Source organism: Erythrolamprus reginae, chromosome 1 (genome assembly GCF_031021105.1).
Source record: "Erythrolamprus reginae isolate rEryReg1 chromosome 1, rEryReg1.hap1, whole genome shotgun sequence".
Lineage (NCBI taxonomy): Eukaryota > Metazoa > Chordata > Lepidosauria > Squamata > Dipsadidae > Erythrolamprus > Erythrolamprus reginae.
This window is the reverse complement of record NC_091950.1, coordinates 253,241,632-253,258,091: the sequence shown is the minus strand read 5'-3', so window position 1 is coordinate 253,258,091 and position 16,460 is coordinate 253,241,632. Positions and strand designations below refer to the sequence as shown.

At 38.2% G+C, this 16,460-nt stretch overlaps 1 protein-coding gene across 1 annotated transcript; it reads left to right on the top strand.

Annotated features, from left to right (window-relative positions):
• The first annotated feature begins 4,448 nt into the window (after window positions 1-4,448).
• Window positions 4,449-5,893, top strand: MSGN1 (mesogenin 1). The gene has a single exon (XM_070735548.1). It carries the CDS (start codon window positions 4,449-4,451, stop codon window positions 5,127-5,129), a length of 681 nt encoding a protein of 226 aa, XP_070591649.1. The 3' UTR covers window positions 5,130-5,893.
• The last annotated feature ends 10,567 nt before the right edge of the window (window positions 5,894-16,460 follow it).

Sequence of the window (16,460 nt, the reverse complement as noted above, 5' to 3'; positions counted from 1 at the left end):
TCTAGGCTGTGGCCTAGCACCACTATTGAGTAGGACAAAACAACCCAACTATTATAATAACAACAGAGTTGGAAGGGACCTTGGAGGTCTTCTAGTCCAACCCCCTGCTTAGGCAGGAAACCCTACACTACTTCAGATAGATGGTTACCCAACATCTGCTTAAAAACTTCCAGTGTTAGGGCATTTACAACTTCTGGAGGCAAGCTGTTCCACTGATCAACCATTCTGACTGTCAGGAAATTTCTCCTGTTCCACCTATTAACAGCCATTAATTGAAGTCTCAAGTTTAAGAAGCTGTTCTACTTACCCTTCCCAAGATTTGGAGAACACTGCATTTCTCCTTGCCTATCAGAACTCTCTGAATATGTTTCTCTGGGTTCTTTTCATGCTCTAAGCAGAGGTTACCAAAACACTTCAAAACTAAGACCACAGAGTACATACCAGGAGAGAAACATGCTGAGATAATAAGAGGCACAGAAAAGGCAGAGGTGAGGATTTTGACCTTCACACCAAGACTGGTATGATTCAATATCTCACCTATCACACTCCTGGTGCTTAAAATTTGATGACACATCCTTTGGGAGGGGTAAATTCTGTTCACAAATTTTAGTGCCACTTTAGGAAACAGCTTTATGGAGCATCACTTCCTGCTTAAGCCCATTTATATATGAGACTAAATTAAATAACATTTCCTTCCCCGTATTCTTGAAAATATGGTTTGGAGAATAACTAGACAACTATAATGGGAAATTATTAGTCTTTTCACAAAATTGCACTTCATAGTGTTCCTTGGGGAAACAAGGATATTGAAACTCATTTTAAGCCATTCTTCAGCTACAATGCATAAATACCCTTATTCCTCTTTCAATGTAGCGCTGTGTCATTTTTCATGATCGCAATAAAAGAAGCAAAGGGAAGAATGAGAAAACAAGAGCCATGAATATTCCCTAGAAATTAAATACTGTACTGAGGTTTGCTCAATGAAATGTGGATTGAAAATCCTTCCTCACTGTAAAAAGAAATATATGAAAACAAGTACTGTACATAAAAGTCTATGGAATTAAAATAGTACATGATCCTATATCTACAATCACTAAGAAATTATTCTTAAGGGCAAAATACATATTAATTTAAACACATACTTTTTAATGCTGTTTAAACTGGTATTTAGTTTTAATAAAAAGTTGTCAGCCCCAAGCATACTCTTGATCCCAAACCAATTCCCATCAACAATCATCTTTGACTTCTATTTGTAGTAATTGTGTTGAGTATAAATCTTTCATATCCTTTAAACAGGTAGTTAAAATATTTTTGTTCCCATCATATTTTAGTACAACAAAATGCTTATTTTTCATAGCTATAGCTGCTTTATTTCCTTCTGATATTGAATGTTGTGTTCTATTGTATTACTACTGTATTATATTGTTATATATGGCTTTGAGACCTTTTTATGGAAATAAAATAAAATATTGAACTAAAATGCTGTAATAGTTCCATGTCAAATATTTCTATTTGATGATGGCAATTTCAACATTAATGTGAATTAAAAGTAAAGGGAATACTATCACCAGAATGCTACACACAGTCCGAAGATAAAGGGAGAGAGGGAGGGAGGGAGAGGGAGAGAGATTGTGCAACGTTACGTATCACAATTTATACTCCAGAAACACTTAATTCATATACAAATTAAATGGGAAAACTTTAATCATAGATGCTCCTGGAAAATATCAGAGCAACAAGAGACATCTGAAACAACTACGATGATAAGGCTTTTGGAATAATTTATTTTAAAAGTATGGAGTGCATTGTCTATCTTGTAAATTCATTCAATTTTAATTTTCAAATTTTGAAATTTCCCATCTCCCACATAGAGAGACTCTGGATAGTATGCAAGTAAAATATTTTTAAAAAGTATATAAAATGTAAGAATAAAAATAAATATTAAAAGGTAATTAAAAGGAAGAGGGGAGGCTTTTAGGGTACTACCAACCCCATAGCTGGGTTGTCCTGTGAGCCTTTGTCAAAGCAACAGACATTTTTCACATCTTTCTAGACCAGAAGAGTGGTTGTCTGTTTGCCTCATTTCTGGGGCTGAGGAGTTATTCCATAGGACAATTGCAATGGCAGAAAAAGCTCTTTTTATGAACCCACTGATTGAAATGCTTTAACTAATGGGGTCTTCCATATACTTTCCTTGGCAGTGTGGGTGGGACAGCCTGATATAATGGGGAGGAAAATAGTTGTGTAGGTAATCTGGTCCTAAGGCATATAGGGTTTTGAAAGTCATAACCAACCTCTTGAATTGGACCCAGAAGCAAAGTGGCACTCACTGCAATAATGTATAGCAAAATGTGCATATCCAACATTATATGAACACCAAAAGTGTGTCTTTTGAAGAAATGGTATCTGTCAGAAGAAGAGATTCTTCTTCCCCCTGCCTTCTACCAAGCTCTTTCAAGGGTTGGGAATGATCCAGAGCAGTACTGAAGAACATCTGGCAGAGTATAAAATGGGAAAGAACAGGGAAACTCCCGTGAAATGAGCACAGGCATGTTCACATGATTTTGGATATGGCCAAGAATATACAACACAACAATTTCTAAATGGTATTATTAAGGGGGTTGAAGAGACTGGAGATAAAACACAAAACTTTCCTATTAAAAAGTCTATGTTTACAGTATACAGTGTTCTGTAAGATGTTGACCCAATCCACCACAGAAAACCACTTGGAGATTTGGGCCAACTTATACTGCAGGATGCTTTTGTAGGGAAAATAAACTCTATATATGCAAACTTGACCTCCTGGGGGGAAAAGAACCCAACATGAACCAACAGTATGATATTCATTTTAATTAAATACTTTTGATACTAAATAAAAATGCTCCTTAGAGCACAAGCAGAATAAATAATGCTCAGAAGGCCCTTTTTTCACCTGCTTCACTCAACCTTTGATACTGTCGTGGTTTTTGTGGGGGTTTTTTAAAGGAAAGCCAGCATTCAGAAAAGGTGTAGAACTCAAGACAATCAGCTTTTGGGTGTGCTAGGAAAGTGAGGATGCATCCGTAGAGATGGGATGGCCAGCTAGAAAATAACAACAACAGAGTTGGAAGGGACTTTGAAGGTCTTCTAGGCTTAAAAACTTCCAGTGTTGGGGCATTCACAAGATCTGGAGGCAAGCCTTTCCCGATTGTCCTGACTGTCCTTAGTTTTAAGTTACTTCCCTCCTTGTTTAGTTTCCACCCATTGCTTCTTGTTCTATCCTCGGGCTTTGGAGAATAGGTTGACTCCTTCTTCTTTGTGGCAACCCTTGAGATATTAGAACACTGCTATGTCTCCCCTGGTCCTTCTTTTTTAAACTAGCCATGTCCAGTTCCTGCAACAGTTCTTCATATGTTTTAGCCTCCAGTCCCCTAATCATCTTTGTTGCTCTTCTCTGCACTTTTTCCAGTCTCATTATCCTTTTTGCATTGTGGCAACCAAAACTGAATGCAGTATTCCAAGTATGGCCTTATCAAGGCCTTATAAAGTATTATTAAGACTTCACGTGATGTTGATTCTATCCCTCTGTTAATGCAGTCTAGAACTGCATTGGCTTTTTTGGCAGCTGCTGCGCACTGCTGGCCCATATTTAAATGGTTGTCCACTAGGACTCCAAGATCCCTCTCACAGTCACTACTGTTGAGCAATGTACCACATATACTATACCTGTGCGTTTTGTTTTTCTTGCCTAAATGTAGAACCTTACTTTTTCCACCATTGAATTTCATAGAATAGAACAGAATAGAATAGAATACAATAGAATTCTTTATTGGACAATTGAGAATGGACACACAAGGAATTTGTCTTGGTTTGTTTATGTTCTCAGTGTACATAGAAGAAAATATAGATTTGTCAAGAATCATGTGGTACAACACTTCATGATTGTCATAGGGGTCAAATAAGCCAGTGTTTCCCAATCTTGGCAACTTGAAGATATCTGGACTTCAACACCCAGAATTCCCCAGCCAGCATTCGCTGGCTGGGGAATTCTGGGAGTTGAAGTCCAAATATCTTCAAGTTGCCAAGGTTGGGAAACACTGAAATAAGCAATGAAGAAACAATCAATCCATTCTATTCTATTGAATTTCATTTTGTTAGATAGCCAAAAAAATAGAAATAGAAAAGAGAAGCTCCCCTCCTGACTTTTAATTCCGCACGAGATGTTTTAAGTGATGGGTTTCCCCGCCAAATCCAGGGGGGTGGTTCGATTTAACATATCAAATAGCAGCCAGCCCAACGGCCTTGCCCAAGCGCTGCTCCTGCTCCGAGCCCGGGCCGCCCCCCTCCTCTTTCTCGCCCTCGCCTGCGACTGAGGCGAAATGGCCCTTTAGCTGAAGGGCGCTAATTAATCCCAGCAAAGCGGGAGAAGACGCCGGGAGTTCATTTGGGCCTCCCCTTGCTTCATTTGAATGCCCGCCACTCCCTTGGCACCCGGTGGCCCCTTTGGTCACCAAAGCCCTCCTTCCCCCCCTCTCCCCCACGGCTTCCATAAAAGCCGAGGCCGGGACCCCCGACGTGGGTCGCATGCTGTCCGCCTAAGCCTCTTGTCTCAGGAAGGGTCAACGGAGAGCATGGACGGCGAGCCCCCTCCTTTCTTCCCCTCCTCTTCCTCCTCCTGGGAATGGAAGGGCCGAGGCAGCGGCAGCTCTTTGGAGCTGGGCCAGAGCTCGCCGGCGCAAAGCCTGTCTCCGTCGCCGTCTTTCGACTCGTACGCCTCTTCGCCTTATCCCCTGCTGGTGGACGTGCCTTGTGGCCCCGGCGACGGGAACGAGGCCGGGAGCGGCCTGAGAGGGTATCCGCTTGGAGAGTTTCCCTCCGTTTATCATCTCTCGCGGCCCGGGCAGGTCCAAGGTCACAAAGGCCCCAAAGGGCGGATGTCGGTGCAGCGCAGGCGAAAGGCCAGCGAAAGGGAGAAGCTGCGGATGAGGACGCTGGCCGAAGCTTTGCACACGCTGCGCAATTACCTGCCGCCCATGTACACCCAGCGGGGCCAGCCGCTCACCAAGATACAGACGCTGAAATACACCATCAAGTACATCGGTGAGCTCACGGATTTGCTGAACACAGTCAAGCAAGGGCAAATGCCTTGAAGGCTAGGCCTTCTATACGGTGCTCCCCCCGCGCCCCCCCCGCCTTTCCACATGACAGTCTTCGGGTCATCTTTCTTTTAAAAAGTGACATTTTTAAGGACAAACGTGGGTCAAAACCCCTTTCCCAATTGGAGGACACAGCCATGCAGCTTTGTTTGGGAACAGTAGGGGAAGCGGTTTTGCCAGTTGCTTTCTTCTGGAATGTGTCTTTTTTCATTGATTTTTTTTTATCCTGGAATTTTCCTTGTGGTCTCCCATCCAAACACTGATTCTACTGAACTTCCAAAATGGGTCGGCTGTTAACCAGGTGCCAGGAGTTTTGACAATTATGGACTTGTTCAAATGACAATTTGGCTCATGACATAGAGTTTGTGGTATTTTGAGATGCCCACATTGGACAGACATTGAATCAAGCATAGGTGTTGATGGGACTTTTTTTTTTTTAATGCAATTAATGTTAATGTGACAAATTTCATCTAATTGGGTATGCCTTGAAGTGGCAATCAATGGATTTCTTAAAAGAAAAATACTTCTCATATCCCTATGTATTTTTTAGTTGTGTCTATTGGCTGGGAGGCACTTTATATCAGCAAAAATATTTTTATGCTTATCATACATTATGGTACATTTCCAGTTTGAATGGGGAAAAAATCTCAAAAGTTGGTTCTGATTGGAGTTACTTGTGTTATAAGCCTAATGTAATTGAGTTTACATAGATATAAATTGCATTTTTGATCAAATAATAATCCTGTGTTTTTTAGAATGGGACATCATCAGCTTGGCCTAAAACGGTTTTCTTCATAACATGGAGGTTACTTTTAATGTACTGTATATGCATTTACTGATTTTGTAAATATAGAACTATTTTTAAATTGATAATAGGGGGTTGCTCAATCTCTCAGTCATCAGAGCCAGGGAAAAGTACATTGTGGGTGGGCTGGTGTTTTTGTTGTTGTTGTTTGTAAATATTGATCATCCATATAAGGGACATGCTTTCAGCAACCTAAATTGGATATAGTCCTACTAGGATTAATCTCAATGAAAGCAATGAAAATAATAGCTGGAAAAAATTTCATTGACTTCAGCGGAAATTATCCTCAACTATTTATTCCCCCCCCCCTATCAAGTGATATATGTTTCTCTATAAACCTAAGTGTTTGCCCAATAGCTGGTTACAACACCCCAGATGTTTTTAGCATGATAGAAGCTGATTGTATAAATCCAAATCAATATGTATGTTTTCAGCTCATGTGCAGGCAAATTGTGGCTCCTTATGCGAGGATATCTATTCCATGCAAAGTTGAACTTTATGGGCACTGACACATTGATTGCACAAAATTCTTAGATGAAAATGCCTCTGAACAGGAGCATTATCAAATCTGAAGCAGCCCTATCCTGGTAATTTGATTGCTGCTTTATTAGTTGTAAGGCATACATTCAGCATCTTTTCTTTACGTTTGAGGATATGTGAGACTCCCCTTGCGTGTGTTAAATGCCAAACAGCCGTTCTCATGCTTGAGTTCAATCTGTCCATTGCTGAGTGAGCAGGGCTCCCTTGATAGACGGTATCTGTCCAGCTGATCTGGCAGCAGCACATTGCCTACAGTGTTCATCACTCACATCTCACTTTGAAAAAGATAACAAACTTTCAGCATGATAACAAATAAGCTATTTCCCTCAGAACCATCCAGAGTAGGCTGGATTGAGTTTTCAGGAGATGCTGAGATTTGTGGTGCTACATTTAAAGTATAGTTTATCTAACCCCAATCTTTTGGTTCCTCTCTGAATGTGATTGTTATTTTTCCAGAGAACATGCTGGCAAGTTTTCTACAGTATTACAAATGAAGGGGAGGAAAATAGATTTGCATACTCACAAATCATGTTTTATTCATGTATATTTCAAAAGTATCTCAGGGCTTTGGGGACGAGCATAATCAGCTGGAGAGAATAAAAGAACAGAAAGGCTTTGTCTTCTTAAATAAAACATCATATAATCTCTTAGTCTTGATAAATGATTTCAAGTGATAGCAAAGCTCTGCAATGGCCTAAAACCTGTCATTACAGCACAGAAAATCTCCTTAGCCTAACGGCCAGCTTTCATTTCCAAAACCAATAGCAAAGGCTATTTTCTTTTTGGAAATGCTGTGTGTTGTTCCATCACATGGAGGGAGAGTGCATTTCCCTGCTTCAGAAGCAGACTGGCGATCTTAATTCAACATAACATTCAGGAAATCAATGTCAAAGGCTACATATTGTACATCACAAGGTAAGAAGAAAAAAAGAAAATGTACATTATCAATTTTGATTGAAAATAGATTGCACATGACCTCCCCTTCCTTCCTTCCACCCTCTCATAGCAACCAAAACAGAGGAGAAAGAAGAACTGGTGTGCTGCTGCAATGCAGATGGAAAGAGAAATAAAAGAAAGCAAGTTCACCTTTCCCTTTCCCTGGAACAGAACAAACTATAGTCCCACGTTATAGAGTCCACGACGTGAGCTGAAAAAAGAATGATTAGAAATAATGGTACAGAGGGATGGGGTTTCCAGGGTGTCTGATTTGCACTACTAGCACATCCAATTGTATGATCAACAGTTTGGGCTAGTTATTACACTTTCTTTTTACTTTTTCTTACCTAGATATAATGGACATATTTGTGTATTTTCTCCTTTCATATGTTAATTAGAAACATGTTGACTTAAAAAGAATGGGTTTGAAGAAAGGAGGCTACTCTCACTCCTTCCCACTCTGATTTTTCCATTCTGTATGGGATTTTTCTTCAGGATATTAGTGAGTTGGGGTTATGATGATGAACCAAGAAATAAACTTGAAGGATGATTTTCTAAAACGCGTATACACACACACACTGCTAGTGAAACTTCTCTCGATAGAATTCAGATCTGCTCTTGAACAGAGTGTTGCCAGTCATGCAGAGGAGTGAAGGGCTAAGCACACACACATATGGGTGAGGATCTAGAAGGAGTGCAGAGTAGAGCAACAAATCATAGAATGGTTGGCTAAGGAAACTAGGTATGTTTAGACCAATGAAGAGAAGACTCAAGGGAGACATGACAGCAGTCTTCCAATACTTGAAAGACTGTCACAGAGAAGAGGGAGTTGCTTTATTCACCATCCTAATACAGTAGGTGGAAACTCATCAGAAGGAGAATTTCCTGACAAATTAGTCAATAGAATAGCTTGTCTCATGAAGTTGTGGGTGCTCCATTGTAAGTGTGTAAGTGGATCACAAGCTTCCTAACAGACAGGAAGCAGCAGGTGAAGCTAGGCAAAATCACATCAGATAACTGTACAATTAGCACAGGGGGCCTCCAAGGCTGTGCACTCTCACCACTTCTGTCTATGCATCTCAAATGTTGGCCAATAAAGAATTCTATTCTATTCTAACTTCTAGTTTGTACTTTATTTAAAAAAGTGATTATATAGAGAAGAATACAATCCATCCTTCCGAGATGGGTAAAATGAGGACCCGGATTGTGGGGAAAATATGCTGGCTCATTTTTTTAAAAGTGCTATTGCTAACATGTTGTAAGCTGTCCTGAGTCTAAGCAGCAGGGCAGCATTTTAAAAAAATTGAATAAATAAATAAGTAAATAAATCATAAAAATGCAAATTAAAACAATGCATGCACTTAAAATTACAGTACTTTAAAACATCAAATTACAAACAACAACAACAACAACAATAATAATAATAATACTACACAGGACAGGTTAATAATGACCAGTCTGTGACATGTTGAATATGAATTCAACCAATGACATAAAGCAAAAGGAAGGATCTCAAAACAGCCTAAGGGGGATGGGGAGAGGGCAGCCTATAGAAACTGTCTTTTGGGTGGAAGGGAACTGGGGGAGACATGGAAGGAGACCCCTCAAAGGGAAAGTTGTCTCTGGCTCCTCTCCCCCCATTTTTAAAGGCTTAAATAAGAAAAGGAGAGAGAACACTTGCTGTCACTTTGAACCCCATTTTTTCAATCCCTTCCTGGGGTTTTCCAGATATGTTGTTGGGCTGGATGGGGAAGATGGGATGTATAGTGCAAAAGATCTAGAAGGCTATAATAATAATAATAATAATAATAATAATAATAATAATAATAATAATAATAATATATTAGACTTGTATGCCGCCCCTCTCCAAAGACTCGGGGCGGCTCACAACAACAATAAAACACAGAAACAAATCTAATAATTAAAAACTATAACTAAAACCCATTATCTTAAAAACAATCGATACTACCCTGTCATAACTTTCAATGGTCAGAGGGGCAAAGTGAAATGATCTGAATTTCTACCCATGTACTACAGTATATTATAATAAAATGAACAACTGGCTCTTTAAAAACACCTTCAAAAGAAAAATAGAAATGGCACCTCTCCCCATTTCCCTCAACAGCAGAAAGTGAAGCCCAGGAAAGGAAGCCACTGGTGCCTTTGTCTGAAATTACTTGAGGTTCCCTCTGGAGGGAGCCCCATCTCCCTCCCAATGGGAGAATCGGTTTTAAAAGGATGCTTTAGGGATCTCTCTATAAAGAAGAGGTAGAATATGGGGTGAAGAGATAATTGTAAGCATGGAGGGGATGAAAAATCACCAAACTTGTTTGTACTTGTGGTGAAAGTTGGAAATAACTTTTTCATACTGTATATTTCTTATACTTTATTCTTTATTCTTTCTTTTTTCTATTCTTTCCCTCTCATTTTTTCCTCACTTTCTTCCTTCCTTCCCTCCCTCTTTCTTTCCTTCCTTCCTTCCTTCTTTCCTTTCTGTTTTTGTCTTTCTCTCTTTTTAAGTTTAGTTCATATTATATTTTAGTGTTACAACTAAATAGCTTTAACTGTATCTCCTTTAGTTATCTCCTTTACTTAGTTTAATTTGGTATTTCCTTTAGCTCAACAAAAGTAATATATTGTAGGCTCAACTTCTCTCGTTTTGATTCTGGAATGCATTTCCAATTTCCACCGGGGTTGGACATTGTTTTCCAAGGTTCCAGCAGACAGCACTGTCCATATAGCATCCTTATGAGAGATAGCAGCTAAGTGTTATATGGTGGCAGTTAATAATTCACTTCAGATTTTTTTTACACTAAGTTACCAGGTAGTACATCTTATTTATGTTCATAATCTAGGGGCATCAGTTTACATTGCATTTAGAATAGGATTTCTATTTTTATTGGCAAGAATCATATACAAACAACACCTTGAACAATTATGGAAAAATATAGCAATGACTATATAGTGAAGTAACACTATATATGTCATAATGTTTAAAACCTTTTTTAAAAAGCCATAAGGAAAGAAACAGTAAATTATAAATTGACGAGAAAGATAATCTAATATCTTTAATATCTTTAATATAAAATTAATCCATAAACTAATATACCTGTATTACAGTAATCCCTCATTTTTTGCAGGGGAAGTAGAGGAAATATATTTTTTATGTATTTAACTAGCATTTGGACTTTTATAACCCACCCTTTGCATTAAACAGTCATTCTATAATGTTTCTCAGCTAGAACTACATGTGATATCCTACCAGTATCTTTAATAGAGTACAGTAGTACTGTAGAAGAATTTTATGAATTTTTAATGGATTTAAAATTTTCAATGCATTTAATGGATTTAAGCCCCCTTTGAAAACCCGTGAAGTAGCGAATCTGCAAAAGATGAACCGCAAAGTAGTGAGGGATTACTGTACTAATATATTACTCTATCGTGTCATTTGGACAATATAAAAACATATTTTTAAAAAAAGATATAACAAACACCTATCTTAAATCTATTCTTTAATATTAAGATAATACATTTCTTTCAAATAATAAAAAATATTTTTGTGAATCCCAAGCTCCATATAGCCAAACCTCTTCATAAAACAAGATTCCATATTTTTAAATATATATTTCAACGTAACTTAACCAGCTTTACTATTACTAGATAAATCATGTCTTACTAGGTCATTGTTTCAGAAGTATTTCCACCCCAAATTCCTCAATGCTACGAGCAATGATTTTAATGTTCTTCCTGAAATTTGGGGTGTATCTGCTCTGAAAATAGCCAGTGTTGGACTGTAGAGCACAAACATCAGCCCACAAAATGTTTTATGACATTTTGTATTATGTCTTAAATTGTTTTATGGTAATGTTTATATCATAATATGTTTTGGGGGGGGAAACGCCAAATTTCAATTCCATGGGAATCAGGGTCCTGGAATTTAGTTCAGTTCGGTTTAGTTTAGTTTAATTTAATACAATGAAATTAAATGCCATCTTTAATGTACATTTTGGATATTTCTGTAACTTAGCTCATTTGAGTATCTTGGTTCAAAATATTTCCCTATAGTACACTGTTTTGCCCAGTTAAAGACTAGAGGAATCAGAGTTTGAATATATGTAGCAGATGTTTGTTTCCTGAAATTGTACTAAAACACGTTGCAACTTGAAACTTGAACGACCAAATGATATGAGTTGAAGTTTGGACTAGAAGTCAAGGCACCAGGTTAGAAAGCAGGAGCCATGAGTTCTAGTCAGTGAAGGGCTACAAACATTTTTACTACCACACTGTGGGCATGGCTTATACAGGAGCCCCTGCATTTTATTTCAACATCTTTCAGTGCAAATTGGGTGCTCTGGGGTGGAGCTCCATTTTCATTACCCCACTGCGTCCCCGTCCCCCCGGTCTGGGCAGTAGCCCACCCCTGGTTCTAGTCCTGATTTAGTCATGAAAGCCAGTTTGGTGATCTTGGGCCAGTCATTATCTCTCAGTCCAGTTCACCACACAGGATTTATTATTGTAGGGACAATAATAAGAAAGAAGATTAATTGTACATACATTCATCACTTTGAGCTATTTGGAAGAATAATAAAGGCAGAGCACAAGCAAACATACTAATAAATGAACAAATATTTCTTACATTTAAAGTAGAATGTTTGAATATGGTTTTAATTTAAGGTGGTCTGAAAATACTGTTTCCTTTTACCCTCCACATCGGCAAAAGGAATCCAAACCGCAAATACGAACTGAATAAACAATCTCTCACTGCCAACCCACACTCAGTAAAAGACCTCAGAATACTAATATCGAATGACCTAAGTGTTACAGCCCACTGCAACAATATTGCCAAAAAAGCTTCTAAAGTTGTCAACCTGATCCTCCGCAGCTTCTGCTCAGGCAATCTCACACTACTCACAAGAGCCTACAAAACTTTTGCCAGACCCATCCTAGCCTAATGCTCATCTGTCTGGAACCCATACCACATCTCAGACATCAACACCCTTGAAAATGTCCAAAGATATTTCACCAGAAGAGCCCTTCACTCCTCCACTCGAAACAGAACATCCTACGAAAATAGACTAACAAGCCTGGAACTACGGCGCCAAAAACACGATTTGAGTATTGCCCACAAGATCATATGCTGCAACGTCCTACCGGTCAATGACTACTTCAGCTTCAACCGCAACAACACAAGAGCATACAACAGATTCAAACTTAATACGAACCGCTCCAAACTTGACTGTAAAAAATATGATTTCAACAATCGAGTTATCGAAGAGTGGAACTCATTGTCGGACTCAGTGGTGTCAACCCCTAGCCCCCAACATTTCTCCCTTGGACTGTCCACGATTGACCTCTCCAGGTTCCTAAGAGGTCAGTAAGGGGCGTACATAAGTGCACTGGTGTGCCTTTCGTCCCCTGTCCAATTGTCTTTCCTTTCTCTCACTTATCATATATATTTTCTTCCTTTCAGCTGTCCTCTCCTCTAAGTTGACTTTTACCCTTATATATATTACTACATGTCTATTTTTTTTCCTATGTATTTGTGTATTGGACAAAATGAATGAATAAATAAAATAAATAAATAAAATGTTGTTTTTATGAACAACTGTTTTTCAGTACACTTCTTTTATTTAAAATTCCTAAAATGTTACAGGTAAGTCCCTTGTGTTCCAAATGTAATACAGTATTAAAATATTAAAGTAGAAACAGATACATAAACCTATATCATAGCACATTGATTAAAGTTACTGATCTTTCCCACAGGTCTGATTTCTTTCCTTGTTGAAAACAACTACAAATCAATATGGTTTGGGACAATCTCACCAAAACTCCGGGGAGATGTTTTTAATGATGGGTTATGAGCATGTACTATACACTTAAACAACATATCCAAGACCTGGAAGTCCAACAGGACCAGCTTGCTCTATCTAAGAATGTCTTTCTCACCAGCCCCTTTTACAAACCAGCAAGACACTTTTTCCAAATTCCAAAGAATGCTGACTATTTAGCTTTTGTATGTAGAGGGCCAATACAAAAATGTCCCCTATAAGGTGAATCTGTGCCCTCTGGAGAAGGAACTATAACGGTGTCCTTTTAAACTGTACCCTTTATAAGGATCCAATGGCCCTCTATAAGGGCTTAAGATCTATATCACCATACCTGGTAAAAGACCAAGGAAATTCTAATCTTTTTAATGTACAGAAGTTGTTATCAGATCAGTGTGATTCAGTCCCTTTAAATGTTAGCTACATTTTGTTGCACTGCCTCTAAAATTAGGCACTTTTATTATTTAGTAATGAACCCACCATCAATTGTAACAGTTTGCTTTGGTTTTACTTTATTTTTTTAATTTTTAATGGTTTTTTAGCAGTTCTGGTCAATAGTCATAATTGAATTATTCCTTCATTCATTAACAGATACAAACTGATATAGATTTTACAGTGAAAACTGTACATATAGCTATCTAATATTAACTTACAATAGAGAGCTTTTTTGGAAAGAAGTAGAATACAGTATAAAGCTCAGCAATAAATTATCAGTATGTGAAAAACAGTTTGGTATAATAGCAAAAGCATCAGGCTAGAAACCACAAGGCTGTAATTTCCAGTTTTACTTTAGTCATGAAGCCGGCTGGTTGACTTCAGGCCAGTCACTTTCTCTCAGCCCTTGGAAGAAAGCAAAACATTTTGAAAATTTTGCCAAGTAAACTTCAGGGACTTGTCCAATTACCAAGAATTGAGAATGATTTGAAGAGTGATTTAATATTCATCTGTGAATGCCTGCACACATGTACACACACAGCAGTATCAGGAGCTCTGTTGGTTGCAAAACTTCTCTGTACTAAAGTTGGCTGAGGAGCCATCTGTAACAGTATAATGACCAATTGTATGACAATGAAAATAATGATGCCAGCTGGGATTTTTACAAGTGTCTGCTTAATTGCAAGGAGCAAGCAGAAGAACTCTTATCACCCAAAATATTCTCTCTCATTTTCTCTGAATTAGTTTACAATCTTCTCTAATGAGACTCAATGAAATATCACATGGAGACTTCCTAGCTGATGATCACTGCACAAAAGCAATGAGGTGGCTGTGAAATCATTAAGATTGTTGTGCAGACACACCAAAAGAAACTGCTGGGAAGGAGGGGGGTGGAGAGAAAGAGAGAGAGAGAGATATATATTATATTACTGGATTCTGTTGCAAAATTTACAAATAACAATGTAAAAATTAAAAAATATATAATTTAACACAGAGTTGTAAATCTTCTCATTTCTCAAAATTGATTTTTGTTAATTAATATCTAGAGTTACAGTGATTCTAAGGCAGCAAACAAATTAAAAGCAAAGTCCACCAAGTTGAAACAATTTTAAAAATTGACAATTAGAGAACAAAAAATAACTCAGAAAAGAATAAAAGGGGGGGAAAAGACTCTTTCAGTCAAGGTTAAGAGCAGCATATGTTTTGCTGTTTCTTTTTCCATTCATTTTGACAGAACAAAAACTCAAGGTATCAGTTAATTTTACTTAGATGATATATCCTTTTATGAAATTATAGACCTATCATCACTTTTTTTCGGAAGTCACTCAGTTTTATAAAGCAAAGCATACATGATCATATGATCATGATTTATCACTTGTTGCTTGTATGTACATAGAGAGCTTATGCACCAGAGACAAATTCCTTCTGTATCCAATCACATTTGGCCAATAAAATTCTGACTCTAATTATGAATTTATACAAACACCCAGGAATTAAATATGGGTTTTCTAGCAGAACTGCAGAGCCATAGAGGGCTGGAGATCTCAAAGAACTCAAGTTCTCTAGAGCAGTGATTTTCAACCTTTTTTGAGCCGCGGCACATTTTTTACATTTACAAAACCATGGGGCACATTGAGGGGGGGGGGCAGCTAAAAAAATATTGGACAAAAACATTCTCTCTCTTCCTCCCTTTCGCTCTATTTCTCTCTCCCTCTTTCTCTCCCTTCCTCTTTTTTCTCTCTCTCCATCCCTCTTTCTCTCTTCCTTCTTTCCTTTTTTGCTCTTTCTCTCTCCCTCCCTACCTCCCTCTATGTCTTTCTCTCTCCCATCTTCCCTCCCTCTCTTTCTCTCTCTCTCTTGCTTTCTTTCTCTCTCTCTCTTGTTCTCTCTCTCTCTTGCTTGCTTTCTCTCTTGTTTTCTTTCTCTCTTGCTTGCTTTCTCTTTCTTTCTCTCTCTCTTGTTTTCTTTCTCTGAGCTTCGCGGCACACCTGACCATGTCTCGCGGCACACTAGTGTGCCACGGCACACTGGTTGAAAAACACTGCTCTAGAGCAGTGTTTCCCAACCTTGGCCACTTGAAGATATCTGGACTTCAACTCCCAGAATTCCCCAGCCAGCATTGGGAAACACTGCTCCAGACTTTCACACACTGACTTCATCTCCTGCTTTGTGGTAGCAGCTTGGTAATTCCCACTGCCTTGTTTAAAGGCATGATTCTATAGCATCCTCTCCCTAACTTCAGTGCATGAAAGATAGGACTCTCTCATATTGTTCAAATGCAGAAGTTAAAATAATTTTAATATTGCATTCTCTGGCCGCATAGCTTATAAACAGTGATTGAAGATTTCAGCCCCTCTCCCCTCTTTGAAACCTAAACCAATCAATACCAGGATTAAACAAGACCAAATCTTATTTTAAAAAGACAAAGATGAAAAGTCTGCAGTCTAAAAGAGATGTTTATTGGGAACATTGCAGTAGTTCTAATAGTAGTTACTATTCATAACAGGTTTACATTGCACAATCAATAGTACATTGATATTTATGTTACATTATTGATAGCATTAATTGTTTATAATGTTAAAATATTACTTGACAAAAGATGTACAGAAAAAGTGATATGAAAGTGGTTTTATAGTTAAACATGCCCACTTGAATGACCTACTATAAAGTGGAGACATGGGCTACGGAAAGATTTTGTTTCCAGCTAAAATATTGTGCGGTACTTAAAGACAGAACAAAATATGAGTAAGTGCTGAAGTCAATGCTTTGGATATCAACATTCTC

Bases quoted from the DNA above. Each gene is read 5' to 3' on its own strand.
- MSGN1 (XM_070735548.1), top strand. From the start codon at position 4,449: ATGCCCGCCACTCCCTTGGCACCCGGTGGCCCCTTTGGTCACCAAAGC.